This window comes from Ambystoma mexicanum, chromosome 9 (assembly GCF_040938575.1).
Source record: "Ambystoma mexicanum isolate Mex_15411 chromosome 9, UKY_AmexF1_1, whole genome shotgun sequence".
NCBI classification, from domain to species: domain Eukaryota; kingdom Metazoa; phylum Chordata; class Amphibia; order Caudata; family Ambystomatidae; genus Ambystoma; species Ambystoma mexicanum.
This window is the reverse complement of record NC_090931.1, coordinates 1,325,315,022-1,325,337,915: the sequence shown is the minus strand read 5'-3', so window position 1 is coordinate 1,325,337,915 and position 22,894 is coordinate 1,325,315,022. Positions and strand designations below refer to the sequence as shown.

Genomic DNA, 22,894 nt, shown 5'->3' with positions numbered 1-22,894 from the left:
TACAAGGTGCATACGGTGAAGGTTAAGTGTAGTACAAGTTCCTAGTATGGTGGAAGTTTGGTTGGGTCCTGGTATGATGCTATTGTAAGTCGTTGTTGGTCCAGAGCCAACTTTTCAATTTGTGTCTAAATCTGGTGTAGGGAAGGTTGGCTCTCAGTGCGGTGGGCAGTGCATTCCAGGCACGCGCAGCTCTAACCGGGAAGCTTGCCCCACCTGCTTTGGATAGTCTGAATCTGGGGGTTTCGAGCAGGAATTGGTTAGCGGCTCTAGTGTGTTGGGTGGAGGATTTTCTTACCAGTCTGGCCGCGATGTATGGGGGCGCATTGTTATTCAGGCCTTTGTGGGTGAGGGAAAGTGTCTTCAGAAGAACTCTGTCACTGATTTTAAGCCAATGCTGGTCTTTTCTGATGTTAGAGATGTGGACTCTATAGGGTATGTCGAGAGCTGCTCTAAGAGCATTGTTTTGTAGTATTTGCATTTTGTTTATGGCAGTTTTGCTAGCTCCTGCATAGAGGGCGTTACAATAGTCCAGTTTTGACATTACTAAGGCATTGGCTAGGGTAATGCAATTAGATTTCGAGAGGTAGGGTCTGCAGGCCTTGATTAATTTGCAAGTGTAGGCTGTGGAGGACGCTAGGGAATTGACTTGTTTTTTGAGAGATAGTGTGGAGTCGAGGTAGAAACCTAGTGTTTTTACCTCTGTTGCCACTTTGATTATGTTGCCATCAATGTTAAAGGCACGGTAGTTAGGGCTAAGTTTTCTAAGATTAGAGTCGGAGCCCAGGATCAGTATCTCAGTTTTGTCGTCATTCAGGCAGAGGCCGTGGGAGGCCATCCATGCCTGAATGATGAGGTAGATCTTATTTACTAGCGCTGTGTCTTCGGCAAAGTTGCCAGATAGAGGTAAGAGGATTTGCGTATCGTCCGCATAGTTGGTATAGGTAACCCCTAGTCTGTCCAATTTGTCGAAGAGTGGCTCAGTGAAGATGTTGTACATAGTAGGTGAGACACATGAACCTTGTGGGACGCCACAGGTGATATGTGTTGGGTCCGCTGAAGCTAAAGGGGAGAACACTCTCATCGTACGGTTGGCAAGGAAGGATTGTACCCAAGCTATAGCTTCGCTTGAGAAATGGGCAGCAGACGCTAGATGGTTGCATAACACTGCGTGGTCCACTAGGTCAAAGGCCGCCGATAGATCAAGGAGGAGGAGCATAGCTGTTTTACCTTTATCCTTCAGCTCGTCGATTTGTGTTTTGAGATCTATAAGGGCTGTTTCAGTGCCATGTAGTGGTCTGAAACCAGATTGGCGAGTACCTAGTAATTGGTTTGTCTCCAGATGGTTTTGGATCTGGAGATAGGCTACTCTATCAATGATTTTGAGGAGGAATGGGACTGTGGTGATAGGCCTATAGTTGGTGGGGATGGCTGGATCGAGCGTCTGTTTTTTAAGGAGGGGTAGAACCCAAGATTCTTTGAGGTTAGATGGAACAATGCTAGTTTTAAATGAAGCATTAATTAGTTTCGAGATGAAGGGTGCTAAATCTCGTGCTGCGTCCTTAATGACTTGTGCAGGGCAGCTGTCGCCTTGGCAGTTAGAGGGCTTTAGTGATAGGATCACCTTTTCGGTTTCTAGGATGGATATGTTGGTGAAGGTGAAAGGTTGGCAGTTGTATTGGGTGGCTGTTTGGTGTGAGTTAGTCGAGTGGATAATGTGTGCCTTAGTGGGGCTCAAGGATGCTTTCTTCTTTGCGATTTTGGTTTGCAAGGTTGCAATTTTGTTGGCTAAGGCATTTTGGATACTAGTACACCACTGTTTATCTTTGGGAACGTTGGCTACGGGAGCAATAGGGTTTTCCATTTCCCGGAGGATGGAGAAAAGTTCTTTAGAGTTGGAATTAGCCTTGCTAATTCTTTCATTGAATGTGTCTTTTTTGCTTTGGATTATTTCCTTCTTATATTTGTTGGCAAAGTTGTTGAGGATTATTTTGTTCTCGGCTGAGGGTGTATGTCTCCAAATGGCTTGGAGTTTGCGTTTTTGGATTCGTAGTTCTTTGAGGTGAGGGGTGAACCATGAGTTGAGATGGGATTCACGTTTGCTTTTACGAAGTTTGATGGGGGCTATTGTGTCCAGCGCATTGGACATGGCGTTGTTGAATGTTTCAACTAGTGTGTTAGGGTCCTGGTTAGTATCGCTGGCAGCAAGGGCTGGTAAGAGGAGAGGGAGCAATTTTTCAGAGGTAATGTCTTTTTTACTTCTGGTTGACAAGGCTGGTACTAAATCTTGGTTAATTGGTTTAGGCAGTTCTATAGTTAATGAGAAACTGATGAGGTGGTGATCCGTCCATGTTTGTGGCAGGATTTTAGAGATAGTGGTGTTACAGTTTCGATTGGCTATCCAATCTAGGGTCCGTCCTTTTATGTGCGTGGGGGCAAAAATGTTCTGAGTCAGGCCATGGTCGACTATAATGGATTGGATGGAGTGGGCTTGTTTGTCCTCATTGTCGTTGAAACCTAAGTTGAAGTCACCTAGTAGTAAAAGCTGGGTAGTGTCTTTAATGTTATTAGTAAGGAGGCTAGATAGATCTTCTTCGAAGTTGCCTAGTGGGCCTGGTGGTCTATATAGTAAGAGAACAGTTAAAGTGCTATTGTTAGAGATAGGTATTTTGGCTGATAGGAGTTCGCATGACGTTATTTCCGGGTGAGGGGTGAGTCTTGCAGCAAGCTTAGTTTTGGCGATGATGGCTAGGCCACCTCCTCGAGAGTTGGGTCGATCAACTCTTAGAATGTTGTAGTTATCAGGTACGGCAATCATGAGTGCAGGACCTGCAGCGTCATGGAGCCAGGTCTCGGTGATTGCGAGTAAATCTAAGTTGTCCAAGGCAAGTATGTCGGCAATTTCAGTACTGTGAGCTATGAGGGATCTCGCGTTGATAAGGGCTCCTGATAGGCTGGGCGTTGTAGTTTTATCTTGGATCAGTCTAGGATTAGGTGTATTGGGCCTCCTCTGATTATAGAGGTCAGTTTGAAGTTTATGGCTTCTTACTGCCACTGGGACAGGACGGTTGGGGTCATGTGTGGTAGGGGTTGGGGTGGGACCTGGTGGTCTAGTTCTTTTATTTTTGAGGTCATAGAGGCGAGGCAGCCTTGCTCTAAGTCGAGTGTTTCTCTCTTGCAGGTTGCAAGGAGTGGAGTTAGTGTGAGCCATTGTTATGATGATGGTTAGCAGGGTCCAGAGTAGTGTGCAGAAAGTGAATGTTAGGTGTATGTTGGTGATGTGCATGTTGGGAGGCAGGTAGTCGAAGGGCGTCTAAATTTGACACTCAAGCTAATTGAGGTGCAAACAGCGAGGTATATCTACCTTGACAGTCCTGTCAGTGGCTAGAATGCATGTGTCAGCGGCAGCTAGATTAGACAGTGATAGCGATAGGTTTGCATATATCAGAGGCAGCTAGATATGGTAGTCCTATCAGTGGCTAAGTTGCATATATCAGTAGGCATCTAGAGTTTGCCAAGCCCAGCAGCAATAGGGCTGCGGGCCGCAGAGTGAGCGGTCTGACGGCACAGCATAATTTGAAGTGGTCTGTAAGCGACCTTGGGGCACAACACAATGTCAAATGGTCTGTTAGCGACCTTAAGGCACAACACAGTGACAAATGGTCTGTAAGCGACCTTAAGGCACAACACAATTTAAAGTGGTCTGTAAGCGACCTTGAGGCACAACACAATTTAAAGTGGTCTGTAAGCGACCTTGAGGCACAACACAATGTCAAATGGTCTGTAAGCGATCTTAAGGCACAACACAATTTAAAGTGGTCTGTAAGCGACCTTGAGGCACAACACAATTTAAAGTGGTCTGTAAGCGACCTTGAAGCACAACACAATGTCAAATGGTCTGTAAGCGACCTTAAGGCACAACACAATTTAAAGTGGTCTGTAAGCGACCTTGAGGCACAACACAATGTCAAATGGTCTGTAAGCGACCTTAAGGCACAACACAATTTAAAGTGGTCTGTAAGCGACCTTGAGGCACAACACAATGTCAAATGGTCTGTAAGCGACCTTAAGGCACAACACAATTTAAAGTGGTCTGTAAGCGACCTTGAGGCACAACACAATGTCAAATGGTCTGTAAGCGACCTTAAGGCACAACACCGTGAGCCCTATAAAGGTGGCGAAAGCAAGGTGGCTAGCGGGTGGCCGTGGCTGCATGTCGTGATCCGTGCCCTGACCGTCTGTGACTCAGAGGCAGAGGGTAGGTACATGTGTAGAGTACAATCAAGGACTCAAAGGCAGCGGTTCAGCTAGTCTACTGGGTGATTGCAGCAAGTAGTGTGTGATTGGGATAACGACATGCGCTGTGCGATTACTGCACAGGGAGACTGTTGGGTGTGCATGGGAGCCTTTCGAGGCGGCGTAGAGCCGTAGTGATAATAGACGATGACAAGTGAAACTAGAATGGGTGAGTGCGCAAGAATCGACGAGAGGTAAGTGACCTTAGTAGCCAGTCAGGGTGACTACTACACTGTTCGGTACAGGTGCGTTGGTGTGGCGAAGTGTCTTACCGTCTTACTGTTATGTGATCAAGTTCCATCCGTATTTTGTGCAGCAATGGTGAGGAGGGCGTGACGCTATGGTGCTGTTGCGGAGCAGTGTCCAGCGCCGTAGCGGGCCCGTGCGGACAGGGGCAGACAGGAGGGGCCTTTGGCTCACGGGCCTTAGGCTGCTAGGGCCGGCTTCCGCCTCCGGTTTTCCGGGGCGATGGATATGTTGATGTGGTTGCTAGGCAACCGAGATGAGCGTCGTGAAGACAATCCTCGTGGCGGCCATCTTGTGGCCGAGATCCTCGGCGGATTCGGGCTGTTGCGGCCGATATTTCCTGCAGAAAGGTGCAGAGGTGCTCAATGCAGGTAGGTGCAGGCACTCAGTAATGCCAGAAGCAATTCAGGCAAGTCGGGGAGATAGGAGTTCGTGTCCCAGCTGCTCCGGCAGCGTGGGAGCGATGTCGGCCCTTGGCGCGAGGTGAAGGTGCAGGGCACCTGCAGGGCTCCTGCCCGGATAAAGAGTGGGCTGAGGGGCAGACAGGAGGGGCCTTTGGCTCACGGGCCTTAGGCTGCTAGGGCCGGCTTCCGCCTCCGGTTTTCCGGGGCGATGGATATGTTGATGTGGTTGCTAGGCAACCGAGATGAGCGTCGTGAAGACAATCCTCGTGGCGGCCATCTTGTGGCCGAGATCCTCGGCGGATTCGGGCTGTTGCGGCCGATATTTCCTGCAGAAAGGTGCAGAGGTGCTCAATGCAGGTAGGTGCAGGCACTCAGTAATGCCAGAAGCAATTCAGGCAAGTCGGGGAGATAGGAGTCCGTGTCCCAGCTGCTCCGGCAGCGTGGGAGCGATGTCGGCCCTTGGCGCGAGGTGAAGGTGCAGGGCACCTGCAGGGCTCCTGCCCGGATAAAGAGTGGGCTGAGGGGCAGACAGGAGGGGCCTTTGGCTCACGGGCCTTAGGCTGCTAGGGCCGGCTTCCGCCTCCGGTTTTCCGGGGCGATGGATATGTTGATGTGGTTGCTAGGCAACCGAGATGAGCGTCGTGAAGACAATCCTCGTGGCGGCCATCTTGTGGCCGAGATCCTCGGCGGATTCGGGCTGTTGCGGCCGATATTTCCTGCAGAAAGGTGCAGAGGTGCTCAATGCAGGTAGGTGCAGGCACTCAGTAATGCCAGAAGCAATTCAGGCAAGTCGGGGAGATAGGAGTCCGTGTCCCAGCTGCTCCGGCAGCGTGGGAGCGATGTCGGCCCTTGGCGCGAGGTGAAGGTGCAGGGCACCTGCAGGGCTCCTGCCCGGATAAAGAGTGGGCTGAGGGGCAGACAGGAGGGGCCTTTGGCTCACGGGCCTTAGGCTGCTAGGGCCGGCTTCCGCCTCCGGTTTTCCGGGGCGATGGATATGTTGATGTGGTTGCTAGGCAACCGAGATGAGCGTCGTGAAGACAATCCTCGTGGCGGCCATCTTGTGGCCGAGATCCTCGGCAGATTCGGGCTGTTGCGGCCGATATTTCCTGCAGAAAGGTGCAGAGGTGCTCAATGCAGGTAGGTGCAGGCACTCAGTAATGCCAGAAGCAATTCAGGCAAGTCGGGGCAAGTCTTTCTCCTCTTTCCAGGTTATGGTATTCCAGGATGCATGCAGTGCCGAATGATGGAGTTCGTACCTTCAGGTGAGTGGTGAAGTCAGCGATGGATTGTAGACAGAATACTGTTCCAGGTAAGTTTCGTAGTGTTCTTTCTCTCTCTGCAGGTCCTTGGTTTCAGGTAAGCTGGCATCAAAGAACTGGACACTGTGAGCGTTACGCTGCCCACAGGAGAATAACACATGTTCTGCTGTTTGGGTGTGGTTTAAATAGTCTCAGGTAAAGTAGTCCATGTAAAATAGTCCCAGGCCTGCCACACCCAAAAGACTAGACCGCATAGCTTAGTTCCTTGTAAATGAGCTATGTGTGTGCCTCCATGTTCGCTGAACCCTCCCAAGTTAAATAGTCCCAAGTAAATAGTCCCATTCTAATGTTGGACTTCATGATGGTTATGAGCCTGGCGCCAAAGGCGCCAGGACTGACTCCAAGAGAGTCTTGGATGAGATTTTAAGGCCTTTGACCTGGCCCTAACTGGAAGGCTGACTTGCCAGTGAGGGCAAGGGTCATGACAATTCGGTGAGATCTCATTAACTAGACATCCCGAATCTACCTTCACTCCGATCGCAAAACAGAATCTGCCACCCATGGTCATAACCAAGGAAAGGAAATTCCAAGAAAAAAAACATTGTTGCCACCGAAGACACAAACTCCGTAAAGGACGAACAAGCACCAACAAAGGTTCCAACATGAATTCAATCTAAAATGTGAGAAGGGAAATCCTCCCAACCAATTCTCATATGATTTTGAAGAGTCCTTTTACACACCACCTGTTGAACAAGGAACCCAGAAATTAGATACAATAAAACTAAATGGAAAAATGACAACCTACTTCCGCACTTTGAGAATCCCATCCATGACGAATCAAATCAACCAAGAATCCCAACGACCATGATCTACTTCCAAAACATGTTGATAGCAGTGATATCACAATCAATGATTCCTTTTCTCAAGTTACAAGAAGACACCAAAGATTCCATCTGTGATCAAGCTACGTTATTAGCCTTAATTCATACAAAACAGGTCTATATGGAGAACATTTTAAATACAATCGAAAAAAGATTGGACTCCAAAGCGGATCAATCATCGAGATGGCAACAGAGGTTATTTGAAATTGCACGAGGAGACAGAAGAGAGAAAGAGACTCACAACCAATGTTATGTCCTGGATGCAAGTGACACAACAACAACAGAACCAGCCAGAGGTCTCCGCCAGAACAACATCAGACACAATAACTATACACTCCAGGCCTGCATCGACGATAGGCCCACAACCTTTACCTGGTGGTATTGATAATTTCTCAATACTGGAACCTACTATAGTACCCCTAAAGTCAAACAAGGAACTCCAACCAGGAACTGAGATTTTTCAAATCTTCATGTCTGGAAACAAACCCAAAACCATACAAGCAGGAAAGCAGACAAAAAAAAAAAAAACCTGCACCTGTGAAACAAAACGGCTCAAGAGCTTTTTTACGTGCAGTAAAAAGAACACACGCAGACCAGCAGCAGGACTCCTGACACTAATCAAAATCTCGCTGCATTGGTCAATTGTAAGCAGTAAAAATGTTAACCCATGGACACAAAACACCATAATCCAAATTCAATCCACTGGCAAGAACAAATGTGATCGACTTATATCCATTATGAACGTATATTGGAACCCTGCAAGCCTAAACGATAATACATTCCTAGACAGAGCATTCTCAACCATAGATGAAACAATCGCAGAACACCAGCATACCGAATTCATCATATGTGGTGACTTAAACATACACCTATACAACTCGCTTGGCCAACGAATGGAGCATGCCGAGCTGTCCACACGTGCCAAAAAGTGGCAGAAAGAAACTTTCATCCAGGAACCTTAAACAAGTAGAACAACCCAAAGACCATATGAACATAACCGTACCAACATGGGCCAGTGGCAAAGCAACAGCTATAATAGATTTTATATACCTATCAGCAGAATTAATGGAATTCATTACAGAAACTTTAACCAAGCCTACAACAAGAAGTGACCAAGTAATAGTCAAAGGCTCCGGTCTGGGCCAAGTAAGGAAGACAGATCCATGCAGATGGAAGTCATCAGCAAAAACTGTAGATTGCGCCTGACCTATGAACAAATCACAGATCTTACAAACCGCATTCAGTTACCATCAATACCAGATACCGATAAGCTCAACTATGAAACCTTCCTCATCCCTTTTTCCAAACCAAATACCAAGAACGAAACTAAGTTACATAACGATCAATACAATCTTGAACTTGCACATAAAAAAAAGATGTGCAAGGCCATATGCACCATAAAACCAACGAATGGAATCTCAACCAGCTTACAAAATTAAAAATTCAAACAAGCCTATGTGAACTGGAGAAAATCCTACCGGGCAACATTGCTACAAGATGATGCAGAAGCCATCATGAAGGCATATAAAACCCACAATTCAAGAGTGCTGTGGAATCTTTAAAACAGTAATGCCGGTAACCAACAACTACATATAGCAAATGTGTCCAAACAACTCCGAATTGACCATTTTACATATATATATAATGAACATCCTATTGTCACGCCTGCTGTCGAACAGCCTTTGAGCAAAACCTGGAAAAGGTGTTATGACAAAGAAGAACTGTCTCAGATTTTCGACAAATTGAACACCTCACGAGCCCCAGGACCCGATGGTCTTTCAAAGGCGTCTCTAAAACACAATGTTGAGTTATGGATTGTTTTTATGATACAACTATTACAGACCATAAATAAACTGAACACATTTCCTCCATCGTGGCGAACAGCGACCATCGTCCCAATATATAAACAGGGAGCACGAGACAACCCGCAGAACTTTAGACCAATCACACTACTAGACCCATTAGGTAAAATCTTTGCTGCATTACTCCTAAAAAAACTAAAGGAATGGGCCACAAAAACAAAGCATTTTGCACCGAGGCTAGCTAGTTTCACGCCTAATGATGGAACAAACGTAAACCTCATAACGAACCTGATCAAGAACGAAGACATAGTAAAGAAAACACTGATCTACGTGGCATTCATAGATCTACATATGGCATTTGACTCAAAATTGAGAACAAAGTTGTGGGAAAAGTTAGCAGCATGCAACTGCCCGACAGCGATCCTAGAACCAATAGAGTTATTATACTCTAAGACTACAATTGCAGTGAGACTTTCAAAGGATGGCACCACTACCCCCTGGATAAATACATCAAAAGGTCTAAAACAGGGATGCCCCTTGGCAGCGACTTTGTATAATTTATACACAGTAGACTGCGAAGAACTGCGAAACAACTTGGTTCTAAACCCTCCAAAACTGAACTCTGTCGCAGTGCCAGCATTGTTCTATGCCAATAACATTATTCTATTGGACAAAACCATCTCAGGTCTACAAGAGAGTTTATACCTTATTGGGGACTACATGAAGGCCAACGAATTGCGTATCAACATCACAAAGACCAAAGTCATGGCTCTAGCCAAACTCACCTTCAAGAAGCAACGTCCATTGAAATTGACCATTGATGAAATCTGCCTGGAAAAAGTGTCAACTTTTAAATACCTTGGCATCACGTTAAACCAGTCAAAAAAGAAAAGCAATGGTTTAATATACTAGAAAGGAAAATTCAATCACTAGCCAGACAAGGATGTGTCCTACATCGAAAATATGGCAAATTTTCATTCAAGCCCATCATATCCTTCTATAGACAGAAAGTAATTCCGGGAATCACATATGGTAGCGACGCAATGATCCATTCACAACCTAAACACTGGTTGAAACTGCAGGCAATGTTTTGGAGGAAAATCTTAAGACTGCTTGATTCATATCCAATGGTCAGAATTCGTTATGAAGTTGCAACACAATCGCCATCATCGATAGTTATATGGAAGCAACTAGACCTCCTGAGAAAACTTCTGATAAAAAACGAAATAACAGCTATAGAAATTTTGAAAGATAACCCTAATGCCATGAAGAACTCAGTTCTCCGGACCTGGAAAGTACAACTACTTCGACAACTAAAGGATGAAGAAATATCAGTCGATACACTTATGAATAGACCCCAGAATGCAAAATTCAAACTGGCAAACGACTGGATCAGAACCTGCCATGCTAAAACCCTATACTCCCAAAAGCTCCAATGTCAATCAGACATACGAGCATTCAATGAAATCCCAAAATACATGGAAAAATTCCATGAGTTAAAGGTCCTTGCACTCTACATGGAGATTCGACTAAACAACCTACCTACAAGAGAAAAACTGGTGACGAGACAGCAAATTCAAAAAACAGATCGATATTGTCGTTTCTGCTAAAACAACGAAGTTCCAGAAACAATTCACCATTTATTAATGATATGCCCAGAACTAATGCATAAAAGGCTGATCTTTGGCAAATATTTCAACATAGCGGACCAGCAGATGGACAAAGATATGTGATGGTCATTAATAATGAATGGTCGAGTAAATAAACTAATCTTCACAATAGTGCAATTCCTACAGAACATCTTAGGACTAGACAATAAACCATAAGGGAAGCTCCTGATGACTAGTTATCTTGTGTGCTCTCAGATTGACTTCAAAAAACTTTCCCTCCATTTCTGCTTGATCATGTGTTTTACTTGCTTGCTTGATATATTTTGTTTCTACTTTCTACGTTTGTATCCTCTTGCTTAAATTAAGAAACTTAAATTGTACATTTCTATAAATGAAGTTTGTAACAAACTATATCATTTAAAAATTTAAATTAAAAAAATAATCAAGGTTAGAGAGCAGGTCTTCACAGATGTTCAGGAGAGCAGTTTCCGTGCTTCTGGATGCTCTGAAGCCAGACTGATGGTCATGGAGACAACTGACTGATTCAGTGTGAAGTTTAAGCTGGGAGATGGCCAGCTTTTCCAGCAGTTTGCCCAGGAAAGGATTGATGTAGATTGGGCGATAATTAGCCGGAAGGGAGGGGTCGGCAGAGGGTTTCTTGAGAAGAGGGTGCACAAGACAGTGCTTTGGGGGGAGGGAAAGGCTCCAGAGGCGAAACAGTGGTTGCAGAAGTCAGCCAAGGCTGGAGTAAGGGTGTCAATGTGGTGCTTGATGGTTTTGGAAGAACAGGGCAGAATAAGAGGGATTTCAGTCTTACTGGCGTTAAGGCCGAGGTCCTTAGTGGTAGACCATGCCTTAATAGCAGTCAGGAAGGAGAGGAGGTAGAGGAGAGTAGCTTGAAAGAAAGTTGTGTGTTGTCAGCATAACAATGACAATTAGGAGAGAAGGTGGAGATCAGACTAGGGGTGCAAGGTAAATATTGAAGAGCCAGAGCAAGAGGACAGAACCCTGAGGGACACCACAGAACAGATAGAGAATGAGATGGTGGAGAGGAAAGGGCCCAGTTAAACCTGGGAAGGTCGATCAGAGAAGTAGGGGGTCAACCAGTCCAGAGCAAGAGTATCACAGAGACCCTTTATCAGGGTGGCATGATTGACCATGATAAGGCAGAGGAGAGGTCAAGAAGGATGAGGACAGAGGGAGAGCTGGAATTGAGATTAGTGAGCAAGTCATAACAGGTGTTCAGGAGAACAGTTTACGTGCCTCTGGCAGCTCTAAAACCAGACTGGTGGTCATGGAGACAACCAACGGATTTAGTGTGGTGGACCAGCTGTGAGATGGCCAGCGGTGTCCAGTCAACTGGTCGACTGCAATTTGGTCGACTGCAATTTGGTCGACGCAATTTGGTCGAATGCCAAATGGTCGAATTTTTTTTTTTTTATATATATATGTGTTTTGTGGGTTTTTGTGTGGGGAAAAAAAATAAAAAAGAAAAAAAAGGGGTTTGGGGGGGGACCCCCCCAAAAAAAACCAAAAAATGGGTAAAAAAAAAAAAAAAAAAAAAATTCGACCATTTGGCATTCGACCAAATGGTGTCGACCAAATTGTCTGTCGACCAAATGTTTTCGACCATTTGACTGGTAACCATGGCCAGCTTCTACAAGAGGTTTCCCAAGAAGGGGGTAGTGGAGATAGGGTGATAATTTGCTGGACAGGAAGGATCAGAAGGTGTTTTTATTGAAGGAGAGGGTGCACAAGAGTGCTTGAGGAGTGAGGGGAAGCAACCAGTGGCAAATGAGCGATTGCAGGAGGAGACCATTTTGTCATTGATGAAGCAGGGGAGCACCTGTTTGGAAGAGACTTTCATAGAACGGACTAGTCAAGAAATGTCATCAGGTGTTGTGGGAGAAAAATGGGGGAATATACATGTCTTTCCCTATGAACTTGTTCAAGGTCCTGAGGTCGCTTTCTTGGGTAACAGAAATTAACAAGAGTACCAGCCCGATTCTCTCTCTTTGGGTGGCACCCCTTCCACTACACCCTTTAAAATCTGGGCTCCCAGTTCTTCCTGGAGCTCCTGTTCTATTTGCTCTGTAGTTGGAGGTGGTCTGTCTGACAGTCCTTTCAAGAAGGGTAGACAATAACCCCATCAGAAGAGCTGCAAGGCCCCGGTGTCTGAGGTTATCTGCTGCCACCTGACCCAAGGTTCGGAGATCCTCCCTCCAATGGGAAAACGCAAAGGGAGAACTCATAGTGGCTCAGCACAGGCTCTGCCCCTGCTGCTAAAGTCTGTTGGCTCTTAGAGGCCCTTCTGCCCCATCCGGGATGCAAGAAGTGTCTCTGTCCAGGCTTGGCCTGCAGTAGCTGCGCCTTCCTCCTGAAGGGAATATACCACCTATAGCCCCTGCCTCTAGAGAATAAGCCGAAGGACTGCTTGGCAGGCTACTGCACCGTAAGGACTTTGTAGCCAGTTTGGTTTCCTTAACTTTTTCCATGATTCATCAGCCTATGGCCAAAAAAGTGCTTGCCATCAAGTGCCATGTCGAAAGGTTTGGCTTGTATGTTCAGGAAAAACCAGGAGCTGTGGAGGTATGCCACCCTCCTAAGCAATGTGGAAGTTCCCATGGCACAAACCACACAGTCAGCAGTATCAAGACATGACTGAAGGGGCCTGGCAAGCCACCTCATTGCCATCGTTTATCACGTCCAGGAACCCATCTCTGACTTCTCCTGCTGGGATAAAGGAACTGAGGTGTAGGGGTGCGTAGTGACATGATCTATGTACTACTGACACTGCGTCCGTAGTCGAGCCACACTATGCCCCTGTCGAAAATATCACTGAGCAGCTGAGATAAGGGATATCTTTCAAATGAGGAATCTGTGGGAGAAAGCAATCCAATGATAGAACATCACCGAAAGGTAAGTAATTTGTTCTTTACGTCCACTCACATTTGGTATGAAACCACAAATCTTATTAAGGTTACCAGAGACCAAAAATATACATCACTATGAGGTTGAGCATAACTTAACTTCTAAAAGGACAGTGCTACTTAAAAAGTGCTTTCCCTTGCATTACTTTGTAGGTAATAACAGCTCTTTATTTCCCAGTATCCAAGTTAACACACCCAAGCAAATGCAATGATAGTGGATAACTTTAGTGAAGGAGCTAAGCGGGAATGGCTTTGCTAGAGGTAAAGGGTAGGAGTAGATTAGTGTGCCAGAATTATATCAAAACAGACCCACGTACATAGGGAAAGCATACCTGTCACGTTTGCAATGCTCCTGAAATACTTGGGACACTAATGGTAAAAACAAAAAAACATCTAAAGGCAAACTGCACCCTACTCTGTTCTTAAAATTAAAGTGCACAAAAAACATTAGGACACAGCATTTTAAACCATCAAACCATAAAGCAAACCTATCACACATTGAAACCCATCCTATTAGTAAAACCCATGCTATTTAGAATAAGAGCTATTGGAAAAATGTCAATTTGTGCTGTGGAGTCAAGGTACAAGGATTCCGAAATGTCAACAAATGTAACAAAAGCACACACAAAAAAGCCAGTGTTTCCAGATGACTACATGCAATGAGGTTACTGTGTGTGAATCAGTTTGTGCAGGTCAGATAAGTGACTTAAGCACTCTCTTCCGTAATCTATGTTAAACCTGCAAGTTAGAATCCAGATATGGCCATTCAGGTCAACAAATGAACTACTATAAAACGGAGTGTTATGAAAGTGTGTAAATTCTGGTAAATCAAATAAAACAAGTTACTCCTAGTATGTACATGATTGTAATGCCCTAATTCATACTTCATTTGGGTGGCAGTCTGGTTCCTGTAACAGCCATTCAGCCTTACTCACCACACTGTTGGAGTTCTTCACGTGATTTTGTAGGAGCTTGGTGGCACCGTCCTGGAAAGCTTTTGGCAAGGCACCCAGTAACTTAGTGAACTCTGGAGTGTTCAGTGCAAATAGAGAAATTAGCACTACCTGTGCTGCCTAAAAACAAAAACAGAGTGTCACTCGATGGTAGTAAATGCACAAACACTGATGGTATACAACTGGCCAGTCTTATCAGAGGTACTAAATCATTCTTCAGCATGGTCATCAACATCAAATATTTTGTTTAGTAAATAACCATAAAAGTACAAACACACTAAAAATACATTCAGCAAAATTCATGTAAGGTTTAAGTTGCTTACCTGTAACTAGTGTTATCCAACATGGGGTCTGGAATGGATTCACATGTTTATGAATATTCATCATCAGGCTGGGGAATCCTTGATAAAAGAAAAAAACAGTTTCACTTTTGCTTGAAAACTGTATTTCTCCTCTAAACCAATCACTGTCCTTTGGGTCATACTGCCCCCATCCAATGACAGCCCTCTCCCTCAGATCCACCCCTGGTGGCCATCTTCAGATTTGGTAAGCACGTAAAGTTGCAGTATGAACAAAGAAGAATCACAGAGGGGAAGGGTTCACATGTGAATCCATGCCAGACCCACGCCGGAGAACAATAGTTACAGGCAAGTACCATAAACCTTCTCCAGCATGGGGTCTGGCATGGATTTGCATGCTCATGAATAACTATTACATAGGATTACATATACACAACCACGGGAGGTGACAAGGCTCAAAATAAGCAATAAACACTTTCCTCAGGAACAGACTCACCTCAAGTGAACAGGTTGTGTAGCAATGCTAGGCCGACTCGCGACTCCTCCCTAGAATCCCTGTTGAAGCAGTAGACCTTGTGAAGGTGTGTGTAGACCTCCATGTAGCCGCCCTACAGATGTCGAGCAGGCCCGGATTCATCTGCTTAAAAGCAGCCCCCATTGAGCTCCCAACCCGGGGCAGGAGCCTTCACTGGCGGAAATGTCGTGAAGAGTCCTTTGAGGAATTCCTTGATGAGTCTGTGCGACCACAGAGAAGGCCTACCTGGTGCCCTGGTGTAACAGGATATGTTGGCCAGGTGCACTTTGATAGAGGCATGTGCCTTGGCCAAGGAAAGCAGGTATTGCAAGAGCTGCCGAGCTGTGTTCTGCAGAAGGGTAATCTGCAGCCCAACATTGGAACTCCCTACCACCCCCTCTAAGGACACCCCAAACAAACACACACTTTAGACGCAACTACATCCAGTGGATAAAGAACAACCACTAATACCATCCATCCATCCTTACCGTTGTAAACTATGTAAATATATATACCTGTAAATATATATACTTGTAAATCTGTAAACTCTTGCCTTTATCGTTCCCACCTTCCATTGTCCTATTGTAATTTTTGTACTGCATTGTAACCTGTAACTAACCTGTGAATAACCTGGCTGCTCATCCGCCCTCATACCTTCGGGTCTGGTGCGCAATACAAATGAATAAACTAAACTTCTGAGCCAGGAACCACACAGAAAAACGCTTCCACTTGCGGCCGTAGGACGTCAATGTTGAAGAGGCCCTGGCCAGGATGTCCTTACACTATGCAGGAAAAGCAATGTCCAAACGCTATGGCTGCAGGAGGCAAGCCTGAGGTTCAGCAGCGCTGGGTCGTGGTGTAGAATTGCTCCTCCCCTCTCTGGACAGAAGGTCTGGAGGTAGTGGCAGCTTGATGGACGGGACTGCCCACAGATGTAGTAGGTCTGGATGGCGGATTTGTTGTGGCCGCACCGGGCCGACGAGTATCATCCTGCAGTGACACACTAAGTGTGTTGATCACTCGTAGAGTGGGAATGGACGAAAAGCATACAGGAAAAGTCCCTCCCACGCGAACGAGAATGCATCCCCCATGCTCCTTGGCTGTGGGAACCTGCTGGCGAACTTCTGACACTTGGGATTAGTCACCGTCGCGAAAAGGTCGATCCGGGAATAGAAGATCCACCTGGTCCTGGTGAAGCTCCCACTCATGACATGAACGTAGTTCTCCGCTGAACGAGTCTGCGATGGTGTTCTTGGTGCCCGCCAGGTGAAAGGGATGAGAAACATGTCCTGCAGAATGGCCCAGTGCCACAGATCCTGCGCCTCCCTGGAAAGTGCTGGAGAGTGCATCCCGCACTGCTACCGGATGCAGAACATGGTGGTGGTGTTGTCTGCGAAGACCCCCACCACCTTGCCCCGTATCGATGGCAGGTAAGACTTCAGGGCCCAGAAGACGCCATGAAGCTCCAGGACGTTGATGTGTAGGGTATTTTCTTTTACTAGCCAGAGACTTCTGGTATACAGCTGTCCGGTATGAGCTCACCAACTTTCCAGAGAAGCATCCGTGGTGAAAGTCCCCATGTAAGGAGAGAGTTGAAATGCAGCCCCTTGCATGAGGTGAGAGCGCACGCCCCACCAGTGTATTGCTCGTTGGAACTCCTCTTTGAGGGGGATCTTGTCCATCCTGAAACTCCTGGAGATGCCTCATCTGTAGTCTGCAGAGGAGGACGAGGTTGATGCAGGAGGACATCATGCCCAACAGCGAGTTGACAGCTTGCACAGTAGCCAACCACGCCAATGACGGGCACTGGACCTTCCCTAGAACTGCTACCACCATCTCTTCTGAGGGAGCCGCCAGACAAGTTACTGTGTTGAGTGGTGCTGCCAGGAAATGAACGTTCTGCGATGGCTCCAAGCAAGACTTTGGATAATTTATGGAGAATCCCAGATCCGTCAGCAGACCAATGGTACTCGCTGTGTGCTGGCTCGCCAGAACATGGGCGCGGGATCAAACTAGCCAATCGTCCAGGTAAGGGTAGACATGGGTCCCCTCAAGACAAAGATCTGCCGCCACCGGAGCCAAACACTTTGAGAAGACCCTTGGGGCCGATTTCAGGATGAAGGGCAGTGCCATGAACTAATAGTGGCACCCTTCGACCACGGATCGCAGGGACTTGCAGTGCTTCCGATAGATGGGGATGTGGAAGTAGGCATCTTCTAGGTCCAGAGATGCCAGGAAGTTGCATTCCTCCAGTTGTCCAAGCACATGCTGCAACTTGACCATCCTGAACTTCTTGAACTTCAGGTACTTGTTGAGGCGTTGCCGGTCCAGGATCAGCCTCCATCCTCCTATCTTCTTTCGGACCAGAAAGGCTGCCGATAAGGGGTGGTTTAGCTCTTGGAGGACCTGCCAGGTTTTCCCCTTGAGAAACGAAAGTATGACTACCAACATTGCTGCAGGGTGCCCAGCGCATATGCCGTCTGTCAGTTTTGATGATTTGAAGAGACTTGTTGACCGTCTTGCCAAACCGGTTTTCGCCGTCGAATGGCATTTCTAACACCTTCGACTGAACGTCCGGCCTGAAGTTGGTGGCTTTTAGCCATCCCTGCCGACGAAGAGACACTCTGCTGCCGATCTGATGGAACCTGGTGGCTGCAATGTCCACTGCCACTGTGATGGCGTGGTCCGAGGCCATCTCCCCCTCCTGGAACACTTCAAGATCTGATGCCTTCTTGTCATCAGGTAGGAAGTCAAGAGTAGGGCAAAGCATATACTAGAGCCGCCGGTCATAGCGCGACAAAATGGCATATGCATTAGAAGGGTTAATGGTGCTGGTAGCCATATAGATAATCCTCTTCCCCATGGCGTCCAGCTTCTTCCCCCCTCCTGGCCTGGGAGTACCATGGATGAGGACGAAGGATTTGCAGAGTGTTTCCTGGCCGCGGCTGAGACTAGAGTCAGATGAAGGCTGGGATCTCAGGCACTTGGGGGACAAGTCCAGGACTCTTTCTTCTCAAGCCTGTCCTGCTTGGGTCAGGCTCGGATTCTTCATCAGTGCTAGGCCTTCATCTCAGATATCGTCCAACAAACGAACGAAAAGGATGGCCTTCCACCTGGACTCATGACGTTGATGAAGGAAACCTTCCTTTTTTGTCTCCTCAGGCACCAGTTAAAAAGGTTCAGAGGCCCTGGACATCATTGAATGGAAGGAGCCAACCTCATCTGATTGAGGCCCTGTCCAGATCATCCACGCCTGCTGGCTCACTGTCCACTGGCACAAAGTAATTGGCTTTGTCGAGTCGGTCTCCGTAGCCGCCGTATCTGTGCCCATATCCATGTGCGCAGCAGGGTCAAAAGCCATGGGGGGAGGACACAGAGGTGCACCGATACCCTAGGATGTGGGAAACGATGTTAAGGGCTGGAAGAGTGGCTTTGGCACAGAAATGGAAAAGCCCGGAGGCCCCCTCGAAGGAAGACTGGATGAAAAAGGTCAAAAACATGTTTTTGATGGACAAATTGACGGCCATGGTAAATAACAAAATGAACACATTTCTTACGGACTGGTCGGGTGTCCAGCAATCCTGGGGATGGGACGTACACTGAACCCTTCGAAACTCCCCTCACCCCGGATCTGAGGGGAAGGTCTCCCTTTTGGAAGGTCAACCAAAACTTGGGGCCCCAGGACCTGGGGAAGGCCAGAAGCCAGCCAACTGATGTAGTGGTTATGCATCGCAACGACTCTACGACAAGGGAGACGGCGGCAGCTCCGTGAGTCTCCCAAGACGAACACGTTGAACTGGACACGGGGGAGGGGGGGGGATCCAGGGGTGGGGCGGGAGAGGGGGAGGGGGGGGGGGGATCCACGGCTCTTTTTCCTTGTTTGCCTGTTTGTACAATTTAAAATGCCAATAAAAACGAAAGTTAAAAAAAAAAAAAAAAGCCATGGTGGAGGAGGCAGTGGTGTCAGTTGGCGCCTCGTACCCGCAGGGTCCTTTGACCTGGGGCCTTCGGGAAAGCTGCCTTGCAGGACCTCCAGACGGAGCGGCCCCGGAGTGGTCAGCAGTCTTTGCTGAATTTCTGATGCCAGCGTGTGCAGAATGACCAACAAAACGTCTCTCGGTTGAGGTGTAGAAGGAATGAGAGAGGGAGGCTCCGGTCTTCTGGAGAGGTAGACGATATCGTTCACTCTGTGGCGATCCACCTTCCAGCGAGGGCCCCCAGGCCCCTTCATGGTCTGAAGAGTAGCCCTCGGGAAGTAAGACCCCTCAAAGGAGCTAGTATAAAGGTGCCCCAGCACACTTGGTTCAGCTCCTTGCCATCTACCCTTCCTGGGGGTAGAAGGGCCACTCCCTTCCCTCTCTTGAGAGTTCTGGGAGGAAGAGAGGCTGCTGTCCCCTTTCCAGGGGTCTTCACTCTAGCCATGGCAGTCACCTCATACAGTGCCGGAAAGGACACCCGCGGAGTAGCCATCGCTGTCACTGTGGGCACTACCTTCGTGGACTGCCCTCTTTTCGCAGAAGTAGTGCTCGTTAACAAGGCCGTCAATGGGGTGGCATCAGCATTCGTGGTCGATGTGGCTGTTGATGATGCAATTGAGGATGGTGTTGTCTTGGCTGGTTGAGAAGTCGATGGAGGAAGAGAAGGGCCCACCCTTGGATTTCTCCTTCGTTGCCTTGTCGCTGATGGCAAGCAGCTATTCGAATGGGTTGAGGACTTTCTCTTTGAGTGTGTGACCCTCGCCGGCACGGTCACCGTGGATATATGTTCTATATCCACAGTGTTTGCTGAGCTCCTTGTTGTGGCATAATTTGGGGGGAGACCATTTACCCGCTACACCGTTCACACCGAAAACATTTTGCGGCACATACAATCTACGAAGCCTCGAGTGCCTGGCCGACTTTTAACTCTTTGTGTGAACTGGCAAAGGATTGATGAAATAAGTACTTTGCGGCTTGAAGGTGCGGATTGCGTACACCGCGGCGAGGTGAAATGCAGTACACTGTCGAGATGTGTGGTGAGGTCGAGTCCAGATGCGGAGACCGGATGGCTGTTGGTGCCGGCTTTGAGGCGTGCATGTTTGGTGGACCTGGCCTGCGGGCTCTGGCATCGATGGTGAGGTGTCCCTCTCCACCGATATATACTGAGCAGTGCCCGTGATTACTATAAGAGGTTGAGGTAGGCCGATTCCCTTCCATATCTGGGAGTGAACCGCACTTGGTCCAGCCTGCGTGAATTGGTGGATGCCAGAAACTGGGCTGCTTACTAAATATTTGGCGAGCGTTGACTTACTTTGCTTGTGGTGGGAGCGCTGCGACAAGCTTCCTTGGGAGCTTTGACTGGGATACTACTGTGTGCAGTGGAGCTGCATTGTAAGCTGAGGCCACAATATATCAGGGGTTACTTATGTGGCGAAGGGACACAAAAAGCAGTCTTGCTTGCCATTCTCTCATAAGGAGTGCCTCAGTGCTGGGAGAGAGAACATGTCATCACCTCGAAATGTCCCGGAGAGGCAAGGCTTGGCTGGCTTGGGGGAGGCGAATCACAGCCCCGGTGCCAGCACCCCAGCTTCAGACCTTAGGCTAACGCTAACTGAGATGCAGAGTGGATTTTCTTCAATTAACTCTAAGCTTGACAGTTTGGCCTATAAGGTCGATAGCATGCAGGAACGCCTGCATACAGAAAAAGGCTGAATTTCTGAGGCTGAGCATTGGGTGGGAGTACTTGAAGATACTGGTGTAGAGGTGACACAGGCGATCCGAACGCTGCAGAGGGAGGTCAAGGAAAAGAACGAGGACCTAGAGGTAAGATCTCATAGGAACAACATACGGGTTGTAGGGATTCCCGAGACGAGGCCACAGCAAAATATTCCTGTACCCATAGGTGTGCTGCAAGACTCCTGCCTATCGCCTACATTCTACAATGCCTATACTAAGCTTCTCTTTGCTGCTCTGGACACCATGGGTGTCATCTATACTAACTTCGCCAATGACACTAAGATCCCGATTCCCATTTCAGGGAACTATGAGCAAGACACAATCCTAATAAATGAAATGTATGCCATCATACAAACCTGGATGGCTACCAACAGTCTCTGCCTCAATGATGAAAAGACTGAGATCCTCATTGTGGGCGCACCTACCAAAATCAAATCCCTCCACCCAGCTTATTCATCCATCAAAATTGATGGCACTCCCATCTCGATTCTCAAGCAAGTCAAAACTCTGGGTGTTGACTTGGATTCAAATCATACCATGACCAAGCAGAACAATACTCTCTCAACCTCAATTTCCTACACTGCTAAAATCATAGCATTAATCTTACAATTCCTGACCCCAGACAAATGCATCACTCTCACCCGGTGCATTAATCCTGTCTAAATTAGACTATTGTATTGTATTACTATTAGTTTACTCACAAGCAAAAATAGCGAAACTCCAACTTTTACAAAACAAAGCCCTAAGAGCTGCATTAGGCATAAAAAAAAAAATCAGACTATATCTCCAACACCAGAAGAAAAGTGCCGGTCAGAGCTAGAATATTATTCAAAACTCTCTGCATCACACACAAATGCTTAGCCATGAAGGACCCCGTTTACCTTAACAATACAGAAACACCCTACTCCTCTACAAGAGCCCCGAGATTGAACAACTCCCAACTCTGTGTCCCACACTTCAAACTAACAAGGGCTGGTGGTAGCAGCTTCCCTGTCCTAGCTCCATTAACTTGGAACTCCATCCCTATTGCATTGAGAAATGAGCCATCCCACACTAGATTTAAAAAAATCCAATAAACTTGGCTATTCAACAAATATTAGCCCAAGATGACAAGCACCACTGCACAGCCTGCCTTATGCCGCCACTGCGTACCATCCTGATTGGAAAGCTCAGTCTGATTTTATACCTTGTCAATTTGAGATTTCTGCCATTTTTGAATGTTCTTCCTTGTTTGTTCTAGGTCTTTCACATTTCTCCCATTGTAACCAGAGAATTAAGCTTTCTGTAACTTACGCCGTAATACCCATGGGTTTGGGTGTATAAAAAATGCATTAAATAAATAAACAAATAGAAGTCTTCATGGAGAAATTCATACGAGAAGTGCTGGGAACCCCTCCATTGTCATCCAATTTCTTGGTGGAGAGAGCCCATAGGGTGTCCCAACAAGTCCCCATGCAGGGCCAGAACCCTTGCCCGGTGTTACGCTCACCTGGTCTCTGCTGGGACGTTGGGGCACGGTTGGAGCCCTCCCTGGACTTGGCTCCCCTGGATCAGACTCCTTCCCCAGCTGCTGCAGATTGGGCTGCTCTGGTTGCTGGCACTGCCCCTGTTTTCTTGTAAGGATGAGCTCTCTGTCCTGCTTCTCATCTGCAGGGGTGCCTTTGATCGACCAAGTTACTTCACTGGTCCGTGTGCGTGGCGGGCCAGACCGGCTGTGACTGCACCACTTTGAAGTTAAGTGTTCTTAATAATGATTATTGTCCGTATCCGTTTGCAATGTCTTTTTCCCTTGATTATTGTCTGTAACCCTTGTAATGTCTTTTCTCTCCCCAATAGGTGTGATAATGGCCACGCGTAGTTGCGGTGTTGGGAGCGAGTCCAAATGGTGCCAGAGGAGGATGCGAGGTTCCTAATTATAAGTTAAGTTGGTTTTCAAGGTCGAATGCAAGGCTTATGTGTTGCGCGACCAAGCTTAAGATATTTATGCAG

General features: G+C 47.2%; 1 protein-coding gene across 35 annotated transcripts in view; it reads right to left on the bottom strand.

Moving 5' to 3' along the window:
• Window positions 1-22,894, bottom strand: part of CLASP1 (cytoplasmic linker associated protein 1) — a 2,584,612-nt gene that overhangs the window by 695,887 nt on the left and 1,865,831 nt on the right. For all 35 annotated transcript variants that reach the window (XM_069616701.1, XM_069616702.1, XM_069616704.1 and 32 more), the window contains one exon: window positions 14,361-14,498. In XM_069616701.1, the coding sequence (XP_069472802.1) occupies window positions 14,361-14,498 (138 nt within the window). The remainder of the gene's footprint in view (window positions 1-14,360; window positions 14,499-22,894) is intronic.